At 45.6% G+C, this 22,141-nt stretch overlaps 1 protein-coding gene across 1 annotated transcript; it reads right to left on the minus strand.

Moving 5' to 3' along the window:
• Positions 1-944: 944 nt before the first annotated feature.
• LOC115148275 (proline-rich protein 7-like) lies at positions 945-21,605 on the minus strand. Its single transcript, XM_029690220.1, has 3 exons — positions 21,238-21,605; positions 13,251-14,401; positions 945-1,405 (listed from the first exon to the last, which is right to left on the minus strand). The coding sequence occupies exons 2-3, from the start codon at positions 13,561-13,563 to the stop codon at positions 945-947; spliced, it is 774 nt and encodes a 257-aa protein (XP_029546080.1). The 5' UTR covers positions 13,564-14,401; positions 21,238-21,605.
• Between the last annotated feature and the right edge of the window lie 536 nt (positions 21,606-22,141).

Consider the following 22,141-nt stretch of genomic DNA (forward strand, 5'->3'; position numbering starts at 1 on the left):
TAAATGATGTCTGAGTGTTGGAGCATGCCCCTAGCTATCTGTACATTTAAAAATCAAGAAAATGATGCCGTCTGGTTTGCTTAATATAAGACATTTGAAACTTTATACTTTTACTTTTGATACTTAAGTATATGTTTGCAATTACATTTACTTTTGATACTCAAGTATAACATTTGGGTACTTTTTCCACCACTGGGATTTTTAAGCCTTGAGACAATTGAGACATGGATTGTGTATGTGTGCCATTCAGGGGGTGAATGGGCAAGACAAAACTTTTAAGTGCCTTTGAACGGGGTATGGTAGCACAGTAAGTACCAGGCGCATGGGTTTAAGTGTGTCAAGAACTGCAACACTGCTGGATTTTTTACGCTCAACAGTTTCCCGTGTGTATCAAGAATGGTCCACCACCCAAAGGACATCCAGCCAACTTGACACAATGGTGGGAAGCATTGGAGTCAACATGGGCCAGCATCCCTTTGGAAAGCTTTCTATACCTTGTAGAGTCCATGTCCTGATGAATTGAGGATGTTATGAGGGCAAAAGGGGTTGCAACTCAATATTAGGAAGATGTTCCGAATGTTTTGTACACTCGGTGTAATAGCTGCTCTGCATCAGGCTGCGACGCCATGGAGAATAGAGAGATCAACACAACCAGATAGAGAGAGAGAATAGAGCGAGACAGATATGGAGGGAGACAAAGCAAGATAAAAGGGATGATGAGAGGAAGGCAGATAGGTTGTCCTCATCTCACCGCACAGAAGAAAGCAGAGAACAACACCTCTGGCTGCTGGGAGTCTGAAAGGTGTTTTCCCTCCTCTACCTCCTCCATCAGTCCAACTCTACAAACCAGACGCCCCTCCTCAAACCCAACCCAACGCCTCTCCACCTCAACCCAGCGTCCTTAGCTTCAGCCTCACCCCCACCTCCAGGAGGATTATTCAGGCTTACACGGCCGTGCTGCGACCCAGTAGAGGGAAGGACGTGGGCAGGCCACAGCTCTGCTCTAGCCGCCTGAGACCCTGGATACTTCTGAGCCCCAGCTCTGGCTGGGTGTGAGTCCGGCCCTCGCGGGGAATGGTAGTGGTGGCCTGGGCCTGCAGGGAGAGGGGCTCCGTGGGGAGGGTGTTGTGGTTGAGGTCCATGGTAGACAGCAGGTGCCCCAGGGAGTCCCAGCGTCGGGCAGTGGGCAGGCGGATCAGGGAGGAGTAGTCCCGCTCTGAGAACACTGTGACCGGAGGAGTCTTGGAGGTCTCAGTCTCCTGCTGCTCCAGCCTGGAGGTCCGGGAGGAGGGCTTGGTGTTGGTGCCCCCCCGGCTGTCAGCCAGCACCTCACAGTAGGGAGGAGGGGGGTCCTCCATCAGAACAGCCTCCTCATAGCAGGGGGGCTTTCCAAACACGTCCGTCTCTGGGGAGGAAACAGACAAACGTACAGTATGTTAGTTTCCCTTTAACAATGTAAAGTGCGTTAGCATTGGAAAAGCTTACTATAAACCAAATCCATCATTATTATCAAATGCTACTTGGACACAGTCATATTAGGCCATGGTATTGTCAGTGTTTAGGTCTAAAGGTAGACCTTAGGCATCCTGTGAAAGGGTTGTGATTATCATTGCTAAGCTGACTCCTGCTGGCTATTACATAATGTTAATGTAGCAGTACAATTCTGCTTTTACAAACTGTTATGCTGTTTTCAAATGAAACACAATACCTTGCTCTTGTTAAAGCTTTTAGAATGTATTAGTTTGGAAAGCCCCCCCTGCACTGACGCCTCAGTCATCTCAGATGGCTGACTATACATCTAAAGTTACTGATACCACTGCCAAGTCCAACTCCTACACTGACAGCTCTGCCTTTAAACTGTGAGTCATGTGGAACACAGGTTGAGCGGTGAGCAGTCCATTGATGAGTACAGTAGCCTACAATAAAGGCTTCTTTGATGACTCAATTCGGACTCTGTGCATTTTGAAGTACTGAATGGCTTCACACACGTGCACACATTCACACACACACACACACAGTGTAAAGAGAGCTTAGTTCTGACAGAAACATTCAAGCCACAAGTCAGAGGTTAATCTACTGATGTATTCAGCACAATCATCTGGATTCACTCCCTTCAAAGCTCACAAAGAGAGAACCCACAGGAACAGAACAGGTGTGACACAAAGAGAGGGACCTGTGAAAGATGGAATGAGAGTAGAGGCGAGCGGGTAGATAGACTTGTGTCTGATTCACACTGTAGGGCCGACCCGAGCCAAGCCTGTACTAGTGTTAACTGTGAATTAGACAATTCATTCTGAAAGCACTGCGCATTTCTTTTCAGGGGAAACAAATCATTGAGAGCTTGGGACTATAAGGTTCTATCTGCATTTTTTGTCCAAATGGAGTTATTGTTCTGTTCAATGTTCTCTACCCATATAGTTTTCTAAATACCCCAATTCATGTTTTTAATTAAGTTCATAAGAATACAAGATAAAAATTGCTGACACCATTAAAACCGATAAGGGTTCAGAACTTTATTTTTATAGATAGAGCCTTGTGTTTGTCATGTTGATTGTAATGAAAGTATCATCAATATATTAGTGTTTTGGGCATTTGATCATCCCAAAATGTAGAACATTTATTTTAACTCTGTTTTTTCTGTCTTTGAAAACAGGTATCACTGCAATTGATGCATAAAACGTAGTAAGCATGCTTTGATGTGACAAACAGTCAGGTAGCACGAGGCAATAACATGAAATCTGTAAAATAATTAGTGGGCGGTAAAGTACATTCAGATGTATGAAGTGTTCACGCCCCCAGGGTTTACCATATAGGGACGACTTCCTTTTGAATTACGTCGTGTGCGGTTAGTACAGTTGAGACGTCATAGGTCATTCACGCCTGGAAACTCTAATACACTTGTGGTTTGAACAACAGAATACAAGTCAGAGATAAGGATGTGGAGCAAACGGGTGCAGTAATATCTCCTTGGACTCTGACAACTCGGTGATGAATCCGGAGGGTTGTAAATGTAGCTAGCTAAGCTAATAACAATGACACACCCTCTGACCACACCTCTGGAGTACTTTATTTGTAGTGCTTTGATAGTGCTACTTCCTCCAGTGTGGAAACCCAGGCTGATAAAGGGAGAGGTACTACTAATCATAAACTCAATTTTCCAGCCCGCATCTCTTTCAAAGACTACCCACAGCCTTTCTATACTATATAATGGGAGAACCTCAATTGCATACTCCACTCGTCCCCTCTCCTCGCCTCCTCCTCAAAACCCATTGGAGGAAGCAATGTGCTACACCCGCAATAACATCTGCTAAAAATGTGATTTGATTTGAGGAGAAGGTCAGAGAGGAGGAACCATTTGGCTTTCTCATCCAATGGGTTTTAGAGGCAAGGAGAGAAGATGCGAGGAGAATGCAGTTGAGATTCTCCCTATATATTCCAGGAAGTCATACCACTTTGCACAAAATGTTTTCCAATGGAAGAAATGTTGCTGCTCGCTAAAAACACGACAACTGATTGATGTCAAGGATATGGAATGTGTGATATGGACATCCTCCACAGCATGTGTTGGATTCATCTAATGGCATTGAGGAATACACCACCTCAGTCATCGGCTTCATCAATAAGTGCATCGATGACGTCGTCCCCACAGTGACTGTACGTACATATCCCAACCAGAAGCCATGGATAACAGGCAACAGCCGCATCGCGCTAAGGGCTAGAGCTGCCGTTTTCAAGGAGCGGGAGACTAATCCAGACACTTATAAGAAATCCCGCTTCATGTCTTCAGACGAACCATCAAACAAGAAAAGCGTCAATACAGGATTAAGATTGAATCCTACTACACCGGCTCTGACGCTCGTCGGATGTGGCAGGGCTTGAAAACTATTGAAAACAGACTACAAAGGGAAACCCAGACGCGAGCTGCCCAGTGACGTGAGCCTATCAGACGAGATAAATTACTTTTATGCCTGCTTCGAGGCAAGCAACACTGAAGCATGCACGAGAGCACCAGCTGTTCTGGATGACTGTGTGACAACACTCTCGGTAGCCGATGTGAACAAAACCTTTTAAACAGGTCAACATTCACAAAGCCGCTGGCCCAGACGGATTACCAGGACGTGTACTCAAAGCATGTGCGGACCAACTGTCAAGTGTCTTCACTGACATTTTCAACCTCTCCCTGACCGAGTCTGTAATACCAACATGTTTCAAGCAGACCACCAAGCGAAGGTAACCTGCCTAAATGATTACCGCCCCGTGGCACTCAAGTCGGTAGCCATGAAATGCTTTGAAAGGCTGGTCATGGCTCACATCAACAGCATCCTCCCAGACACCCTAGACCCACTCCAATTCGCATACCGCTCCAACAGATCCACAGATAACACTGCTCTTTCTCACCTGGACAAAAGGAACACCTATGTGAGAATGCTGTTCATTGACTACAGCTCAGCGTTCAACACCATAGTGTCCACGAAGCTCATCACTAAGCTAAGGACTCTGGAACTAAACACCTCCCTCTGCAACTGGATCCTGGACTTCCTGATGGGCCGGCCCCAGGTGGTAAGAGTAGGCAACAACACGTATGCCACACTGATCCTTAACACTGGGGCCCCTCAGGGGTGTGTACTTAGTCCCCTCCTGTATTCCATGTTCACCCACGACTGGGTGGCCAAACACGACTCCAACACCATCATTAAGTTTGCTGATAACATAACAGTGGTAAGCCTGATCACCGACAACGATGAGATGGCCTATAGGGAGGAGGTCAGAGGACTGGCAGTGTGGTGCCAGGACAACAAACTCTCCCTCAATGTGAGCAAGACAAAGGAGCTGATCGTGAACTACAGGAAAAGGCAGGCTGAACAGGCCCCCATTAACATTGACGGGGCTGTACTGGAGCGGGTCGAGAGTTTCAAGTTCCTTGGTGTCCGCATCACCAACGAACTATCATAGTCCAAACATACCAAGACAGTCGTGAAGAGGGCATGACAAAACCTTTTCCCCCACAGGAGAGTGAAAAGATTTGGCATCCTCAAAAGGTTCTACAGCTACACCATTGAGAGAACCCTGACTGGTTGCATCACCGCCTGGTATGGCAACTGCTCGGCATCTGACCGTAAGGTGCTACAGATGGTAGTGCGTACGCCCCAGTACATCACTGGAGGCAAGCTTCCTCCCATCCAGGACCTATATAATAGGCCGTGTCAGAGGAAAGCCCATACAATTATCAGAGACTCCAGTCACCCAAGTTATAGACTGTTTTCTCTGCTACCGCACGGCAAGCGGTAACGGAGCGTCAAGTCTAGGACCAAAAGGCTCCTCAACAGCTTCTAATCCCAAGCCATAAGATTGCTGAACAATTCATAAAATCGCCAACGGACAATTTACATTGACCCCCCCCCCCCCCCCGTACACTTCTGCTACTCACTGTTAGTATGTTACCTATGCATAGTCACTTCACCCCCACCTAGATGTACAGATTACCTCAACTAGCCTGTACCCCCGCCTCCTGTATATAGCCTCGTTATTGTTACGGATCCCTATGGAACTTTCATTACACACACCTGTCCCCTATTCCCACTGATTAGTATGTGTATAAGTGTGCCCTTTGGTTTCCATTGGGCTGTCCATTATTGTTACAATGTGCGTGTGAGTACCAGTGCTGTGTGTTTTGGCTTTTATGCCATTGTGGATTTCGCAGATGATTATGGGTCTCGTCCCGTGTGTTAATCATTGTGCGCATGTGTTATTTATTTGAGGTTGTCCTCGCTCTTTTGTTTGGGTTTCAACCCTGTGTTTTTGTATAGTGTTTGTTTGGTCTTCGTCCCTGTGTGCTTTACAAGGCACGCCATAATTTGGGTACAATACAAAACCCTATTACGCATTCCTGCGCCTGTCTCCCGAATCATTTATGCCGACGTGACAGTTGTTATTCTTATTGTGTTAGTTTTTATTTTAGTCTACTTGGTAAATATTTTCTTTTTCTTGACCTGCACTGTTGGTTAAGGGCTTGTAAATAAGCATTTCAAGGTAAAGTCTAAACTTCTTGTATTCGGCACATGTGACAAATAAAGTTTGATTTGTCACGGTGGCACTGGTGTACAGCTATGTACAGTTGTCTTTAAACAGCTTGGAAAATTACAGAAAATGATGTCATGGCTTTAGATGCTTCTGATAGGCTAATTGACATCATTTGAGTCAATTGGAGGTGTACCTGTGGAAGTATTTCAAGGCCTATCTTCAAACTCTGTGCCTCTTTGCTTGACATCATGGGAAAATCTAAAGAAATCAGCCAAGACCTCAGAAAAAGAATTGTGGACCTCCACAAGTCTGGTTCATCCTTGGGAGCAATTTCCAAATGCCTGAAGGTACCACCACGTTCATCTGTACAAACAACAGTACGCAAGTATAAACACCATGGGACCACACAGCCATCATACCGCTCAGGAAGGAGACGCGTTCTCTCTCCTAGAGATGAACGTACTTTGGTGCGAAAAGTGCAAATAAATCCCAGAACAACAGCAAAGGACCTTGTGAAGATGCTGGAGGAAACAGGTACAAAAGTATCTATATCCACAGTAAAACGAGTCCTATGTCGAAATAACCTGAAAGGCCGCTCAGCAACGAAGAAGCCACTGCTCCAAAACAGCCATAAAAAAGCCAGACTATGGTTTCCAACTGCACATAGGGGCAAAGATTGTACTTTTTGTAGAAATGTCCTCTGGTCTGATGAAACAAAAATAGAACTGTTTGGCCATAATGACCATCGTTATGTTTGGAGGAAAAAAGGGGAGGCTTGCAAGCTGAAGAACACCATCCCAACTGTGAAGCATGGGGGTGGCAGCATCATGTTGTGGGGGTGCTTTGCTGCAGAAGGGATTGGTGCACTTAACAAAATGGATGGCATCATGAGGGAGGAAGGTTATGTGGATATATTGAAGCAACATCTCAAGACATCAGTCAGGATGTCAAAGCTTGGTCGCATTTGCATCTTCAATGACCCCAAGCATACTTCCAAAGTTGTGGCAAACTGGCTTAAGGACAACAAAGTCAAGGTATTGGAGTGGCCATCACAAAGCCCTGACCTCAAGCCAATAGAAAATTTGTGGGCAGAACTGAAAAAGCGTGTGCGAGCAAGGAGGCCTACAAACCTGACTCAGTTACATCAGCTCTGTCAGGAGGAATGGGCCAAAATTCACCCAGTTTATGGTGGGAAGCTTTTGTAAGGCTACCTGAAACGTTTGACCCAAGATAAACAATTTAAATGCAATGCTACCAAATACTAATTAAGTGTACAGTCCTGGCCAAAAGTTTTGAGAATGACACAAATATTAATTTTCACAAAGGCTGCTGCCTCAGTTTGTATGATGGCAATTTGCATTTACTCCAGAATGTTATGAAGAGTGTTCAGATGAATTGCAATTAATTGCAAAGTCCCACTTTGCCATGCAAGTTAACTGAATCCCCAAAAAACATTTCCACTGCATTTCAGCCCTGCCACAAAAGGACAAGCTGACATCATGTCAGTGATTCTCTCGTTAACACAGGTGTGAGTGTTGACGAGGACAAGGCTGGAGATCACTCTGTCATGCTGATTGAGCTCGAATAACAGACTGGAAGCTTTAAAAGGAGGGTGGTGCTTGGAATCATTGTTCTTCCTCTGTCAACCATGGTTACCTGCAAGGAAACACGTGCCGTCATCATTGCTTTGCACAAAAAGGGCTTCACAGGCAAGGATATTGCTGCCAGTAAGATTGTATCTACATCAACCATTTATTGGATCATCATGAACTTCGAGAGCGGTTCAATTGTTGTGAAGAAGGCTTCAGGGTGCCCAAGAAAGTCCAGCAAGCGCCAGGACCGTCTCCTAAAGTTGATTCAGCTGCGGGATCGGGGCACCACCAGTACAGAGCGTGCTCAGTAATGGCATCAGGCAGGTGTGAGCGCATCTGCATGCACAGCGAGGCAAAGACTTTTGGAGGATGGCCTGGTGTCAAGAAGGGCAGCAAAGAAGCCACTTTTATCCAGGAAAAACATCAGGGACAGACTGATATTCTGCAAAAGGTACAGTGATTGGACTGCTGAGGACTGGGGTAAAGTCATTCTCTCTGATGAATCCCCTTTCCGATTGTTTGGGGCATCCGGAAAAAAGCTTGTCCGGAGAAGACAAGGTGAGCGCTACCATCAGTCCTGTGTCATGCCAACAGTAAAGCATGCTGAGACCATTCATGTGTGGGGTTGCTTCTCAGCCAAGGAAGTGGGCTCACTCACAATTTTGCCTAAGAACACAGCCATGAATAAAGAATGGTACCAACACATCCTCCGAGAGCAACTTCTCCCAACCATCCAGGAACAGTTTGGTGACGAACAATGCCTTTTCCAGCATGATGGAGCACCTTGCCATAAGGCAAAAGTGATAACTAAGTGGCTCGGGGAACAAAACATTGATATTTTGGGTCCATGGCCAGGAAACTCCCCAGACCTTAATCCCAGTGAGAACTTGTGGTCAATCCTCAAGAGGTGGGTGGACAAACAAAAACACACAAATTCTGACAAACTCCAAGCATTGATTATGCAAGAATGGGCTGCCATCAGTCAGGATGTGGCCCAGAAGTTAATTGACAGCATGCCAGGGTGGATTGCAGAGGTCTTGAAAAAGAAGGGTCAAAATATGCAAATATACAAATATTGACTCTTTGCATCAACTTCATGTAATTGTCAATAAAAGCCTTTGACACTTATGAAATGCTTGTAATTATACTTTAGTATTCCATAGTAATATTTGTGTCATTCTCAAAACTTTTGGCCACGACTGTACATGCCCTGTATGTGTCCACATAGTCACAACGAATTACACTATAGTTTTTATGATCTCTTTTTCCACCACACATTGATAATGCCCTGCTCTGGTCTCTAATATTAGCCCCAGCCGCTATATGTATGAATAAAAATGACTTCCATACGGTAATAATGGAGGCCCAGAACACTGGGAGATGAAAGGAGTGTTTCATGTGCTGCGCCAGGTGGCTGTTTGTTTCCAGTGTCAGCAATACCTCCAAACCTAGAGAGGGCCACAGGTGCAGAGGGCTGGCAGGGCCGTGGAGGAGTATGGAGGGTGGTGGAATGGCGGGGGGGGGGGGACGACAAGGCTCAGGGACTATCCAGAGGGGAGCCACCTTCACTGGGGACAGGATTGCTAATCTCATTTTATGTCCTGGAGCTATAATGACATTTGGGGGAGAGTATCCCCATTTTTCTACCACTCTGAGGTGCACCCCTTAACCAGCCTGTCCTTGCTACCTTGGTACTGAGTTCCTCTATCTGGCTGTTGTGCTTGCTAGCCCTCTCTGTCTATTTCAGTGGCTGCTGCTAGCCTACCTTTCACGCCACTGACTGTCACGCCGTTAGCGCCTACTTAGTGTCGATCTGCTAGCAGTCTCTGCTGTGCTGCCAACTCTGCCACTGCTCTGCCCACACACCGCCTTCGCTACAGCGCTAACTGTCACCATGTCACCCACGAAGGAACACAGCTACAGATACAACAAGAGCCTACAGCAAACCTTCATAGTCACTGCTGTCATGCCTGTAGCATGTAATGTACAGAAAACTGCAGTTCTCTCCTGGGTTATGCTCTTTGTGTGTTTATATTGCTCTCATATTGAACTGGAAAAGGAGCTGTAAAGAGGTTGCATGGTAAATATCAGAAACAAAGAGCTAAATCAAAACAATATATACTGCTCAAAAAAATAAAGGGAACACTTAAACAACACATCCTAGATCTGAATGAAATAAATAATCTTATTAAATACTTTTTTCTTTACATAGTTGAATGTACTGACAACAAAATCACACAAAAATAATCAATGGAAATCCAATTTATCAACCCATGGAGGTCTGGATTTGGAGTCACACTCAAAATTAAAGTGGAAAACCACACTACAGGCTGATCCAACTTTGATGTAATGTCCTTAAAACAAGTCAAAATGAGGCTCAGTAGTGTGTGTGGCCTCCACGTGCCTGTATGACCTCCCTACAATACCTGGGCATGCTCCTGATGAGGTGGCGGATGGTCTCCTGAGGGATCTCCTCCCAGACCTGGACTAAAGCATCCGCCAACTCCTGGACAGTCTGTGGTGCAACGTGGCGTTGGTGGATGGAGCGAGACATGATGTCCCAGATGTGCTCAATTGGATTCAGGTCTGGGGAACGGGCGGGCCAGTCCATAGCATCAATGCCTTCCTCTTGTAGGAACTGCTGACACACTCCAGCCACATGAGGTCTAGCATTGTCTTGCATTAGGAGGAACCCAGGGCCAACCGCACCAGCATATGGTCTCACAAGGGGTCTGAGGATCTCATCTCGGTACCTAATGGCAGTCAGGCTACCTCTGGCGAGCACATGGAGGGCTGTGCGGCCCCCCAAAGAAATGCCACCCCACACCATGACTGACCCACCGCCAAACCGGTCATGCTGGAGGATGTTGCAGGCAGCAGAACGTTCTCCACGGCGTCTCCAGACTCTGTCACATCTGTCACATGTGCTCAGTGTGAACCTGCTTTCATCTGTGAAGAGCACAGGGCGCCAGTGGCGAATTTGCCAATCTTGGTGTTCTCTGGCAAATGCCATGTCCTGCACGGTGTTGGGCTGTAAGCACAACCCCCACCTGTGGACGTCGGGCCCTCATACCACCCTCATGGAGTCTGTTTCTGACCGTTTGAGCAGACACATGCACATTTGTGGCCTGCTGGAGGTCATTTTGCAGGGCTCTGGCAGTGCTTCTCCTGCTCCTCCTTGCACAAAGGCGGAGGTAGCGGTCCTGCTGCTTGGTTGTTGCCCTCCTACGGCCTCCTCCACATCTCCTGATGTACTGGCCTGTCTCCTGGTAGCGCCTCCATGCTCTGGACACTACGCTGACAGACACAGCAAACCTTCTTGCCACAGCTCGCATTGATGTGCCATCCTGGATGAGCTGCACTACCTGAGCTACTTGTGTAGGTTGTAGACTCCGTCTCATGCTACCACTAGAGTGAAAGCACCGCCAGCATTCAAAAGTGACCAAAACATCAGCCAGGAAGCATAGGAACTGAGAAGTGGTCTGTGGTCACCACCTGCAGAACCACTCCTTTATTGGGGGTGTCTTGCTAATTGCCTATAATTTCCACCTGTTGTCTATTCCATTTGCACAACAGCATGTGAAATTTATTGTCAATCAGTGTTGCTTCCTAAGTGGACAGTTTGATTTCACAGAAGTGTGATTGACTTGGAGTTACATTGTGTTGTTTAAGTGTTCCCTTTATTTTTTTGAGCAGTGTATATTTGTTACATGCGCCAAATACAACCTTATAGTGAAATGCTTACTTACTTACTAACCAACAATGCAGTTTTAAGAAAAATAAGTGTTTGGTAAAAAAATATAAGTAAAAAAACAAAAATAACAAATAGTTAGAGTTGCAGTAAAATAAGAGTAGCGAGGCTATATACACAGTGTACCGGAACAGACTCGATGTGCGGGGGCACAGGTTAGTCGAAGTAATTGAGGTAATATGTACATGTAGGTAGAGTTAGTGACTATGCATAGATAATAACCAGAGAGTAGCAGCAGTGTAAAAGAGGGCGTGGGGGTAGGGGGGACAATGCAAATAGTCTGGGTAGCCATTTGATTAGCAGTTCAGGAGTCTTATGTCTTTGGGGTAGAAGCTGTTAAGAAGCCTCTTGGACCTAGACTTGGAACTCCGGTGCCGCTTGCCATGCGGTATTAGAGATAACAGTCTATGACTAGGGTGGCTGGACCATTTTTAGGGCCTTCCTCTGACACCGCCTAGTATAGAGGTCCTAGATGGCAGGAAGCTTGGCCCCAGTGATGTACTGGGCCATACGCACTACGCACTACCCTCAGTATGTGCGTTGCGGTCGGAGGCCAAGCAGTTGCCATACCAGGCAGTGATGCAACCAGTCAGGATGCTCTCGATGGTGCAGCTGTAGAACCTTTTGAGGATCTGAGGACCCATGCCAAATGTTTTCTGTCTCCTGAGGGGGAATAGGCTTTATTGTGCCCTCTTCACCACTGTCTTGGTGTGTTTGGACCAGTTTGTTGGTGATGTGGACACCAAGGAACTTGAAGCTCTCAACCTGCTCTGTTACAGCCCTGTCAATGAGAATGGGGGTATGCCTGGTCCTCCTTTTCCTGTAGTCCACAATCATCTCCTTTGTCTTGATCATGTTGAGGGAGAGGTTGTTGTCCTGGCACCACACGGCCGTGTCTCTGACCTCCTGCCTATAGGCTGTCTCATTGTTGTCAGTGATCAGGCCTACCACTGTTGCGTCGTCGGCAAACTTAATGATGGTGTTGGAGTCGTGCCTGACCATGCAGTCATGGGTGAACAGGGAGTACAGGAGGGGACTGAGCACGCACCCATGAGGGGACTCCATGTTGAGGATCAGCGTGGCAGATGTGTTGTTACCTACCCTTACCACCTGGGGGCAGCCCGTCAGGAAGTCGAGGATCCAGTTGCAGAGGGATGTCTTTAGTCCCAGTCTTTAGCTTAGTGATGAGCTTTGAGGGCACTATGGTGTTGAAAGCTGAGCTGTAGTCAATGAATAGCATTCTCACATAGGTGTTATTTTTGTCCAAGTGGGAAAGCGAAGTGTGGAGTGCAATAGAGATTGCATCATCTGTGGATATGTTGGGGCGGTATGCAAATTGGAGTGGGTCTAGGGTTTCTGGGATAATGGTGTTGATGTGAGCTATGACCAGCCTTTCAAAGCACTTCATTGCTACAGGCGTGAGTGCTACGGGTCGGTAGTCATTTAGGCAAGTTACCCTAGTGTTCTTGGGCACAGGGACTATGGTGGTCTGCTTGAAACATGTTGGTATTACAGACTCAGTCTGGGACAGGTTGAAAATGTCAGTGAAGACACTTGCCAGTTGGTCAGTGCATGCTCGGAGTGCACGTCCTGGCAATCCGTCTGGCCCTGCGGCCTTGTGAATGCTGACCTGTTTAAAGGTCTTACTCACACCGGCTACGGAGAGTGTGATTAAACAGTCGCCTGGAACAGCTGATGCTCTCATGCATGTTTCAGTGTTGCTTGCCTCGAAGCGAGCATAGAAGTAATTTAGCTTGGTTGAAGTGTGTATGATTCAAAGTACTGCAGTCTAATCTTAGTCATAGTGTGTGTGTGTGCATGCGTGCGTGCATCAGTGTGGTAGAATATTCAAAGCCGTAAAGAAAAGTACTCTGTCGGTACATTACCTTGAGGGGAGGCCCAGCTGCCCTGTGGGAGGGAGTGAAGAATGTGCAGCGGAGGGGAGAGGGTCAGCGGGGGGCAGAAATGGAGGGGCTCTCTGGTGGGGGGTTCCCTTCCCAACACCCCTGGGCCCAGGCACTCCAATGGCTCCATCTCCAAGGCCCTCAGACAATGCTCCCTCAGCCTCTCCTCCCTCCTCTTCTTCAGATGCCGCTGGATGAAGCTACAGAAGCAGCACAGCATGACGATGAGAGCCCACACCAGCCAGAACCCAGCAAAGCAGGCCAGGAAGGTGTACGTGCCCTGGGACATCACCATGGTGATGAGAAACTAGTTGACTTGGCACTACCGAGGTGCGTGAAATGAGGAGCCAACTGGACTGGAGATACGTTAAATCAAATAGCACCGACTGTCACTGAGGAGATGGGAAAACATTTAAGTTAAAGACAGGGCTCCCGTCTCCAGAGGAGTTTGGTTGAATGTGTAGTATTCTGTTGATATGTAGTCATCTTATATCAGTGTGACAGCTGATGTCTCAGATCAGCCCTGATGACAGTGTACATGATCCCTGTTAAAATGACCGGCTGTCCAGTGTCTTCATACCCACACAACAACACCCACACCAACAGTACTGTCTCAGAGGCGCTTCTGTAGTCCAAAGGCCAGGTGTGATGAGTTGATTTCCAGCCTGCTAGTCACTGCAGATCAGATGTCCTATGGTTCTTTACAGGTAAAACAAGGTGATCTACATTCTCACTGCAAAACTCATTGTCTAAATCCCATCCACTGTTCAGGTATCCTGAAAAAACACAGCTTAATGAAAACACAAATGAACACAGAGCACTGCTCCTCCTTCCCACCGAGATTGAAGGCCTGCTCTTCTCCCCAGCAGGCAGACTGAGAGGGCCCTCTGAGGGGTGAGGTCTGGGTGGGAGTCAGGCAGAGCAGTGCCACGTGACGCCCCTGGTCCGTCCCACAGCTGCCTCCTCCAGGACACAGGGCCAGGCCCAGGGGTTCCGTACACTCCTGCGGAGTTCTGAGCGGTTCCGTGGGGTTCTACTTGGTTCCGCGTCCCCCCTCTGGCACCCTGATCCCCAGACTATGGGTTCCGATGGGTTCTGGCACCTCAGAACTCCAGAGGACTCACAACGTCACGCTGCTCAACAAAGGGAGAGAGGGAGGAGAGAGGGCAGAGGGGACAATCATTATCAATTATGAAATACGCCCCAAAAATGGGCCTGTCTGGTAAGTGATCTCAAATGTTCAAGCATCATTATGATGGTGACCTCAGGGGGTGAGTATCAGTTTCACACATCAGAGAGGAAGGAGCAGAACCCTACATGGATCTCATGGGGGAAACAGGGCCCTTTGTGTGGGCCCCAATACTGCTGACCTCAACATAGCAGGTCATTCTCTGTCCCCACATGCCACACCCACACTCAGGGTGCACTAGCTGGGACAGTACTCAATGGAATCACTGGACCTGACCAGAAATCATAGTTATAACTAGGCCATGATGTTTTTTCCCAACCAGGAAAAAATATGGAAATACTCTGGATCTTAGTAGCTCCTAACTACGGCCCAGAGTTCTAACTGGTCAGGTTACATGGTCAGGAAAAACTCCAGGCCCTATATACTGAATCTTATAGACTGAGTTGTTGATACCTCTAGTAAGCGTTCTAGTCGTGCCGCTCTCCTCACTATCACATCATCACATTAGAGCATTTGTAATCAGGCCTTGGCCTCCATAGACCCACAAATTAATAACAATAGACTCTTATTGTCATTACTTTCTTAGAAGTGGATAAATTCCTTCCTTTACAGGTCATTGGCCTTGCTCTTGTATCTTGTATATCTCTGATAATTATCATACTTTAACACCCAGAGGTGGCATAATGCATGTCATTTGAGAAATGGATGGATGACTTATAGAATGGTGGTTAGGAAGGAGAAAGGAAAGAGTGATTCCCTCATAACATCTCCAAACCTATGGAAACAATGGAAGTGTCTTGTCCCTTTCTCTGATGTTACTACCTGGTACACCTCCTGACTGTGACTCATCGTGATCATGGATAGGGCTGGAGTAAGAAGCTGTGGTTTGGTAAGGTTACACCACTCTACCCCAAGCTTCCTAGATTCCTCTCCTGAATCTCTCCTCTTACCTCCTTCTCCTCAGGTAGTTTATTGGAGGGTGACTGACACAAGCTGTCATCACATTTCACTTAATATACAGCATGACTAGTCCAATCTCCGCGTGCGGGCCCTGCCCCGGTGCAATCTACACAAGCGTTAATGGCTGATAGACTCCTATATTACCCATTTGAGTCACGCACTGGAAAGCATTGACACCTATTCTCATGTAATAACCCAACATAGCTGTTCACTGAAACCCCTATTACGATTCTGCCATTTGTTGGTTAGACTATTCTCTGATTATTACACTGTAGTAGCCTAATACTGTTATGTCTTAATACCTATTACATCTTGATATACAGTACATGCAAATGCATTATATTCAATATCAAACATCCCACAAAAAAGGTAAATATTTCGAAGTTCATTAATTTGGAGAGGTAATAATATGCAGATGTCCATGCTTGGAGAAACCACCCTGCATGCACCTGATGCCAACATAAACAGCTTTCCTATTGACTGATACTCGCCTTGCTCTCCTCTGTACACTGTAAAAAAAAAAGTGAAATTCAGTCAAAATTACTTGTTTTATTAGCCAAGTCAACTAAAATTGCTAAATTTGTGTCACACCCTGATCTGTTTCACCTGTCCTTGTGATCGTCTCCACCCCCTCCAGGTGTCGCTTATTTTCCGTGGTGTATTTATCCCTGTGTTTCCTGTCTCTCTGTGCCAGTTCATCTTGTATGTTCAAGTCAACCAGTGTGTTTTTCCCTGTGCTCCTGCTTTTCTATTATCTTCTACTAGTCCTCCGGGTTTTGACCTTTGCCTGTTTTTCTGGACTCCATTCCCGCCTGCCTGACCATTCTGCCTGCCCTGACCTCGAGCCTGCCTGCCATTCTGTACCTCTGGAACTCTGAACTGGTTTGGACCTTTTGCCTGTCCACGACCATTCTCTTGCCTACCCCTTTTGGATTGTTAATAAACATCTTGGACTCTAACCATCTGCCTCCTGTGTCTGCATCTGGGTCTCGCCCCCATAATTTGTTGAGTTGACAAAAAATGTTACATTAATTTGCTTTCAACCAGTGGTAGAAAAAGTACCCAATTGTCATACTTGGGTAAAAGTATAGATACCTTAATAGAAAGTTACTCAAGTAAAAGTGAAAGTCACCTAGTAAAATAATACTTGAGTAAAAGTCTAAAATTATTTCATTCTAAATAAACTTAAGTATCAAAGGTAAATGTAATTGCTAAAATATACTTAAGTATCAAAGTAAAAGTGTAAATAATTTCAAATAACTTATATTAAGCAAAGCAGATGCACCATTTCTTGTTTTTAAAATGTATGGACAGCCAGGGGTACACTTCAACACTAAGATGTAATTTACAAACGATGCATTTGTGTTTAGTGAGTCTGCCTGAATGCAGTTGTACAACTTCTGTCCTTAACCCAACCCCTCTGAATAAGAGAGGTGTGGGGGGCTGCCTTAATCGACATCCACATCATTGGCGCCCGGGGAGCAGTTGCAGGTTAACTGCCTTGCTCAAGGGCAGAACGGCAGATTTTCCCACCAGGGATTCGAACCAGTGACCTTTTGGTTGCTGGCCTAACGCTCTTAACCGCTACGCTACCTGCAGTTATGTTGACTAAAAATGTCTAAGGCACTGCATTGCAGTGCTAGCTGTGTCACTACAGATCCTGGTTCGATTCCAGGCTGTGTTGCAGCTGGCCCTTGACCGGGAGACCTATGAGGCAGCACACGTCCGGGTTAGGGGAGGGTTTGGCACGCTGACACAGTCGCCAGGTGTATAGTGTTTCCTCCGACACATTGGTGCGACTGGCTTCCGGGTTAAGCGAGCAGTGTGTCAAGAAGCAGTGAGGCTTGGCGGGGTCGTGTTTCGGAGGACACACGCCTCTCAACCTTCACTTCTCCCGAGTCCGTACGGGAGTTGCAGCGATAGGACAAGACTGTATGTAACTACCAATTTGGATATCATAAAAATTGGTGAGAAAAGGGGGTAAAAAAAAAGAATACAAAAAAATGTATAATAAGATGACTACAATGTATGAAATTGTCTTACGTTAACTTATGAAATCAAGTTGAATCAGCTAAGAACTATGTGCTTACTTAGAAATTCAACCAAGAAGTCAAACCAACTGAAGCTACATAACAGTAGTGTTGACTGAATTTTGTTTTGTTTAAACAGACAGCTCGGTGCATTCAACATGTAAATACTTCTTACAAATACAAGTAGTGATGAAATCAATCTATCCTCTACTTTGAGCCAGGATAGATTGACATGCATATTATTCATGTTAGCTCTCCGTGAACATTTGTTGGCCAGCCATGCTGCCCTGTTCTGGGGCAATTGTAATTTTCCTAAGTCCCTCTTTGTGGCTCCTGACCACACAACTGGACAGTATTTGTATTTATTAAGGATCCCCATTAGCAGCGGTCGGAGGCCGAGATGTTGCCATTCCAGGCAGTGATGGTACCAGTCAGGATGCTCTCGATGGTGCAGCTGTAGAACCTTTTGAGGATCTGAGGACCCATGCCAAATGTTTTCAGTCTCCTGAGGGGGAATAGGTTTTGAATAGGTTTTCAGTCTTCACGACTGTCTTGGTGTGCTTGGACCATGTTAGTTTGTTGGTGATGTGGACACCAAGGAACTTGACGCTCTCAACCTGCTCCACTGCAGCCCCAACGATGAGAATGGGGGTGTGCTCAGTCCTCTTTTTCGTTAACGTTGAGGGAGAGGTTGTTGTCCTGGCACCACACGGCCAGGTCTCTGACCTCCTCCCTATAGGCTGTCTCGTCATTGTCGGTGATCAGGCCTACCACTGTTGTGTCATCGGCAAATTTAATGATGGTGTTGGAGTCGTGCCTGGCGTGCAGTCATGAGTGAACAGGGAGGACAGGAGGGGACTGAGCACGCATCCCTGAGGGGCCCCTGTGTTGAGGATCAGTGTTGTTACCTACCCTCATTACCTGGGGTGCGGCCCGTCAGGAAGTTCAGGATCCAGTTGCAGAGGGATACGATAACAACACCCACCCATAGCACACGTTCCAGCAGGTATATCTCACTGATCATCCCCAAAGCCAACACCTCATTTGGCCGCCTTTCCTTACAGTTCTCTGCTGCCAGTGACTGGAACGAATTGCAAAAATCACTGAAGTTGGAGACTTTTATTTCCCTCACCAACTTTAAACATCAGCTACCTGAGCTGCTTACCGATCGCTGCAGCTGTACATAGTCCATCTGTAAATTGCCCACCCAATCTACCTACCTCATCCCCATACTGTTTTTATTTTATTTACTTTTCTGCTCTTTTGCACACCAGTATTTCTACTTGTACATCATCATATGCTCATTTATCACTCCAGTGTTAATCTGCTAAATTGTAATTATTCGCTCCTATGGCCTATTTATTGCCTACCTCCTCATGCCTTTTGCACACACTGTATATAGACTTTCTTTTTTTTCTACTGTGTCATTGACTTGTTTGTGTTATTGGCTTGTTTACTGTTTACTCCATGTGTAACTCTATGTTGTTGTCTGTGTCACACTGCTTTGCTTTATCTTGGCCAGGTCGCAGTTGTAAATGAGAACTTGTTCTCAACTAGCCTACCTGGTTAAATAAAGGTAAAATTATAAAAAAGCTCGGTGTTTAGTCCCAGGGTCCTTAGCTTAGTGATGAGCTTTGAGGGCACTATGGTGTTGAACGCTGAGCTGTAGTCAATGAACAGCATTCTCACATAGGTGTTATTTTTGTCCAGGTGTGAAAGGGCAGTGTGGAGTGCAATAGAGATTGCATCATCTGTGGATCTGTTGGGGCGGTATGCAAATTGGAGTGGATCTAGGGTTTCTGGGATAATGGTGTTGATGTGAGCTTTCAAAGTACTTCATGGCTACAGACGTGAGTGCTACAGGTCGGTAGTCATTTAGGCAAGTTACCTTAGTGTTCTTGGGCACAGGGACTATGGTGGTCTGCTTGAAACATGTTGGTATTACAGACTCAGACAGGGAGAGGTTGACAATGTCAGTGAAGACACTTGCCAGTTGGTCAGCGCATGCTCGGAATACACGTCCTGGTAATCTGTCTGGCCCTGCTGGTTTGTGAATGTTGACCTGTTTAAAGGTCTTACTCACATTGGCTGCGGAGAGGGTGATCACACAGTCTTCTGGAACAGCTGATGCTCTCATGCATGTTTCAGTGTTACTTGCCTCGAAGCGAGCATAGAAGTAATTTAGCTCGTCTGGTAGGCTCGTGTCAATGGGCATCTCTCGGCTGTGCTTCCCTTTGTAGTCTGTAGTAGTTTGCAAGCCCTGCCACATCCGATGAGCATCGGAGCCAGTGTAGTATGATTCGATCTTAGTCTTGTATTGACGCTTTGCATCTAGTCAAACATCTAATCAAATGGCTACCCAGACTATTTGCATTGCACCGTCCGTCCCCCCTTTTACATTGCTGCTACTCTCTGTTATCTATGCATAGTCACTTTAATAACTCTACCTACATGTACATATTACCTCAATTACCTCGACTAACCGGTGCCCCTGCACATTGACTCTGTAACGGTACCCACTGTGTATAGCCTCACTATTGTTATTTTACTGCTGCTCTTTGTTTATGTTACTTTTATTTCTTATTCATTTTTTTTTCTTAAACTACATTGTTGGTTAGGGCTTGTAAGTAAGCATTTCACTGTAAGGTCTACACCTGTTGTATTCGGCGCATGTGACAAATATAATTTGATTTGAGTCATCCGTATACATAGACACACTGGCTTTACTCAAGGCCAGTGGCATGTCATTAGTAAAAATGTAAAAAAGTAAGGGGCCTAGACAGCTGCCCTAGGGAATTCCTGATTCTACACCTCTGTTGTGTTAGACAGATAACTCTTTATCCACAATATAGCAGGGGGTGTAAAGCCATACCACATACGTTTTTCCATCAGCAGACTATGATTGACAATATCAAAAGCCGCACTGAAGTCTAACAAAACATCTCCCACAATCTTTTTATAATCAATTTCTCAGCCAATCATCAGTTATTTGTGTAAGTGCCATGCTTGTTGAATGTCCTTCCCTATAAGCGTTAGCGTATAGCATTGTATCTGGTGAAACACAGAACTGAACATTACTGAGTGAACTGCCAGTTTAGAAACTGTCCAAAAAAAGCTCACACGAGTAAGAGACAGATTGAAGCATCATGTTCCCTACTGAAATCTATATTATATAATTACAAAGACTTAGTCATTTCTGAAATGTGTAATTTTCAAAGCAGTTGTTTCTACTGTATAGGAAGTTGACACAATTTAAAATTTTAAGGCAGCCTGGTAACAAACTTTGGTAACTTGAAAAAACGAACAGTTTTGTTTTTCTGACTAGCAAATACTTGTCCTCTCTTAGGAATTTGTCAAAACCACGTGTGTAGCTTTATTAGCACAACTAATACAAATATCAGTTGAAGCACATTGTTGTTCACTCAACAAGTTATTCAATCCAAATGTGTCAATTCCATTTGATTAAATTAACTCCACAAGTAATCAGGATTGGATTTGACATTATATGTTAGAGCAGCCTGGTAACAAACTTTGGTAAACTGATTCAACAAATAACATGTACACTCACACTTTAAATGTTTTGTATAATCTATCTTGGAATGATAATGCCAGTGCCAAGCTTCACCAAAACGCATACGAGATGGCCAATTAAAATGATGCAACACTTGTGACATAAAAACCTAATTGTCTTCTTTCTTTCGCATGCGCACCTGATGAATGTCAGGTAGGGAGACAGCGCGCCATTTCCATAAAATCTGACCATAAAAATGTAAATACAATCGTTTTTTACCTTTGTTGCCAGGACGTCTCCTAGCTTCCTGATGGATCAGAAACACAACTCGCTCCGTTCCATTGAAATGTCAGCTGAGCGCACAGTTTATGACAGCAAGGAAATAGGTAAACCAAGGTGTTTCGGGTGTATTTATCAATAAAGTAGATACAGATTTCATAAAGTATTTTATGTTCCCTTGACCGCAATTTGAGTGATGCTACGCCTCCGTTCCACGCTAATTTCCTCTGGTTTCTAGGTATCGCCTTTAATGAACGATGTGCGACAATCATGAGCGCGGTGTCGTGTTTAGTAATGAGGTCTGGATTATACCGTAGACTAGACCGTAGACTGTAGTCTACATTCACCTTGGCAACCTGGCTCCTCCCTTCCTATCTATTTGTCGTATAGTCAGTCAATCTCTTCTCATTTCTCTCCATCGTAATCATCGTGACCCACACAATCAATGCGGAAAGGGGTTTTCCAAGGACGCAGGACACAAGTGCGTAATTGTTGTTGCATTGTGGCTGAGGGGAAAGCGCACAAGTAGGCTACATTGAAAAGGTTAGAGTTTCATCTTTGATATAGCAGGGTATGATTATCTAACTTTTTTTGCTTTCTCACATTTTCTTGAATAATATTTGGCGTGTTATTGTATAAATATGCTAACCCATTGTCCAGACCTGCAAATGGCCCATTTTGTATCCATATTTCACATAACATGAGTCCTCCCACTGGGCAAAAACTGGTTGAATAACCTTCCTGTGCGTTTTGGCCATGTGCTTTGTCCAGTGACTGTGTGGATTTGTTTTAGGATTACATACTTTAGGGAGTTTAAAGACAAAATTGTGAGCCCAATTATAAAACTTGATTCTGCTCATCTGCAATACATTGCATTGCTAACCTATGTAACACGCCATTGGGG

This window comes from Salmo trutta, chromosome 15, assembly GCF_901001165.1.
Source record: "Salmo trutta chromosome 15, fSalTru1.1, whole genome shotgun sequence".
NCBI lineage: Eukaryota > Metazoa > Chordata > Actinopteri > Salmoniformes > Salmonidae > Salmo > Salmo trutta.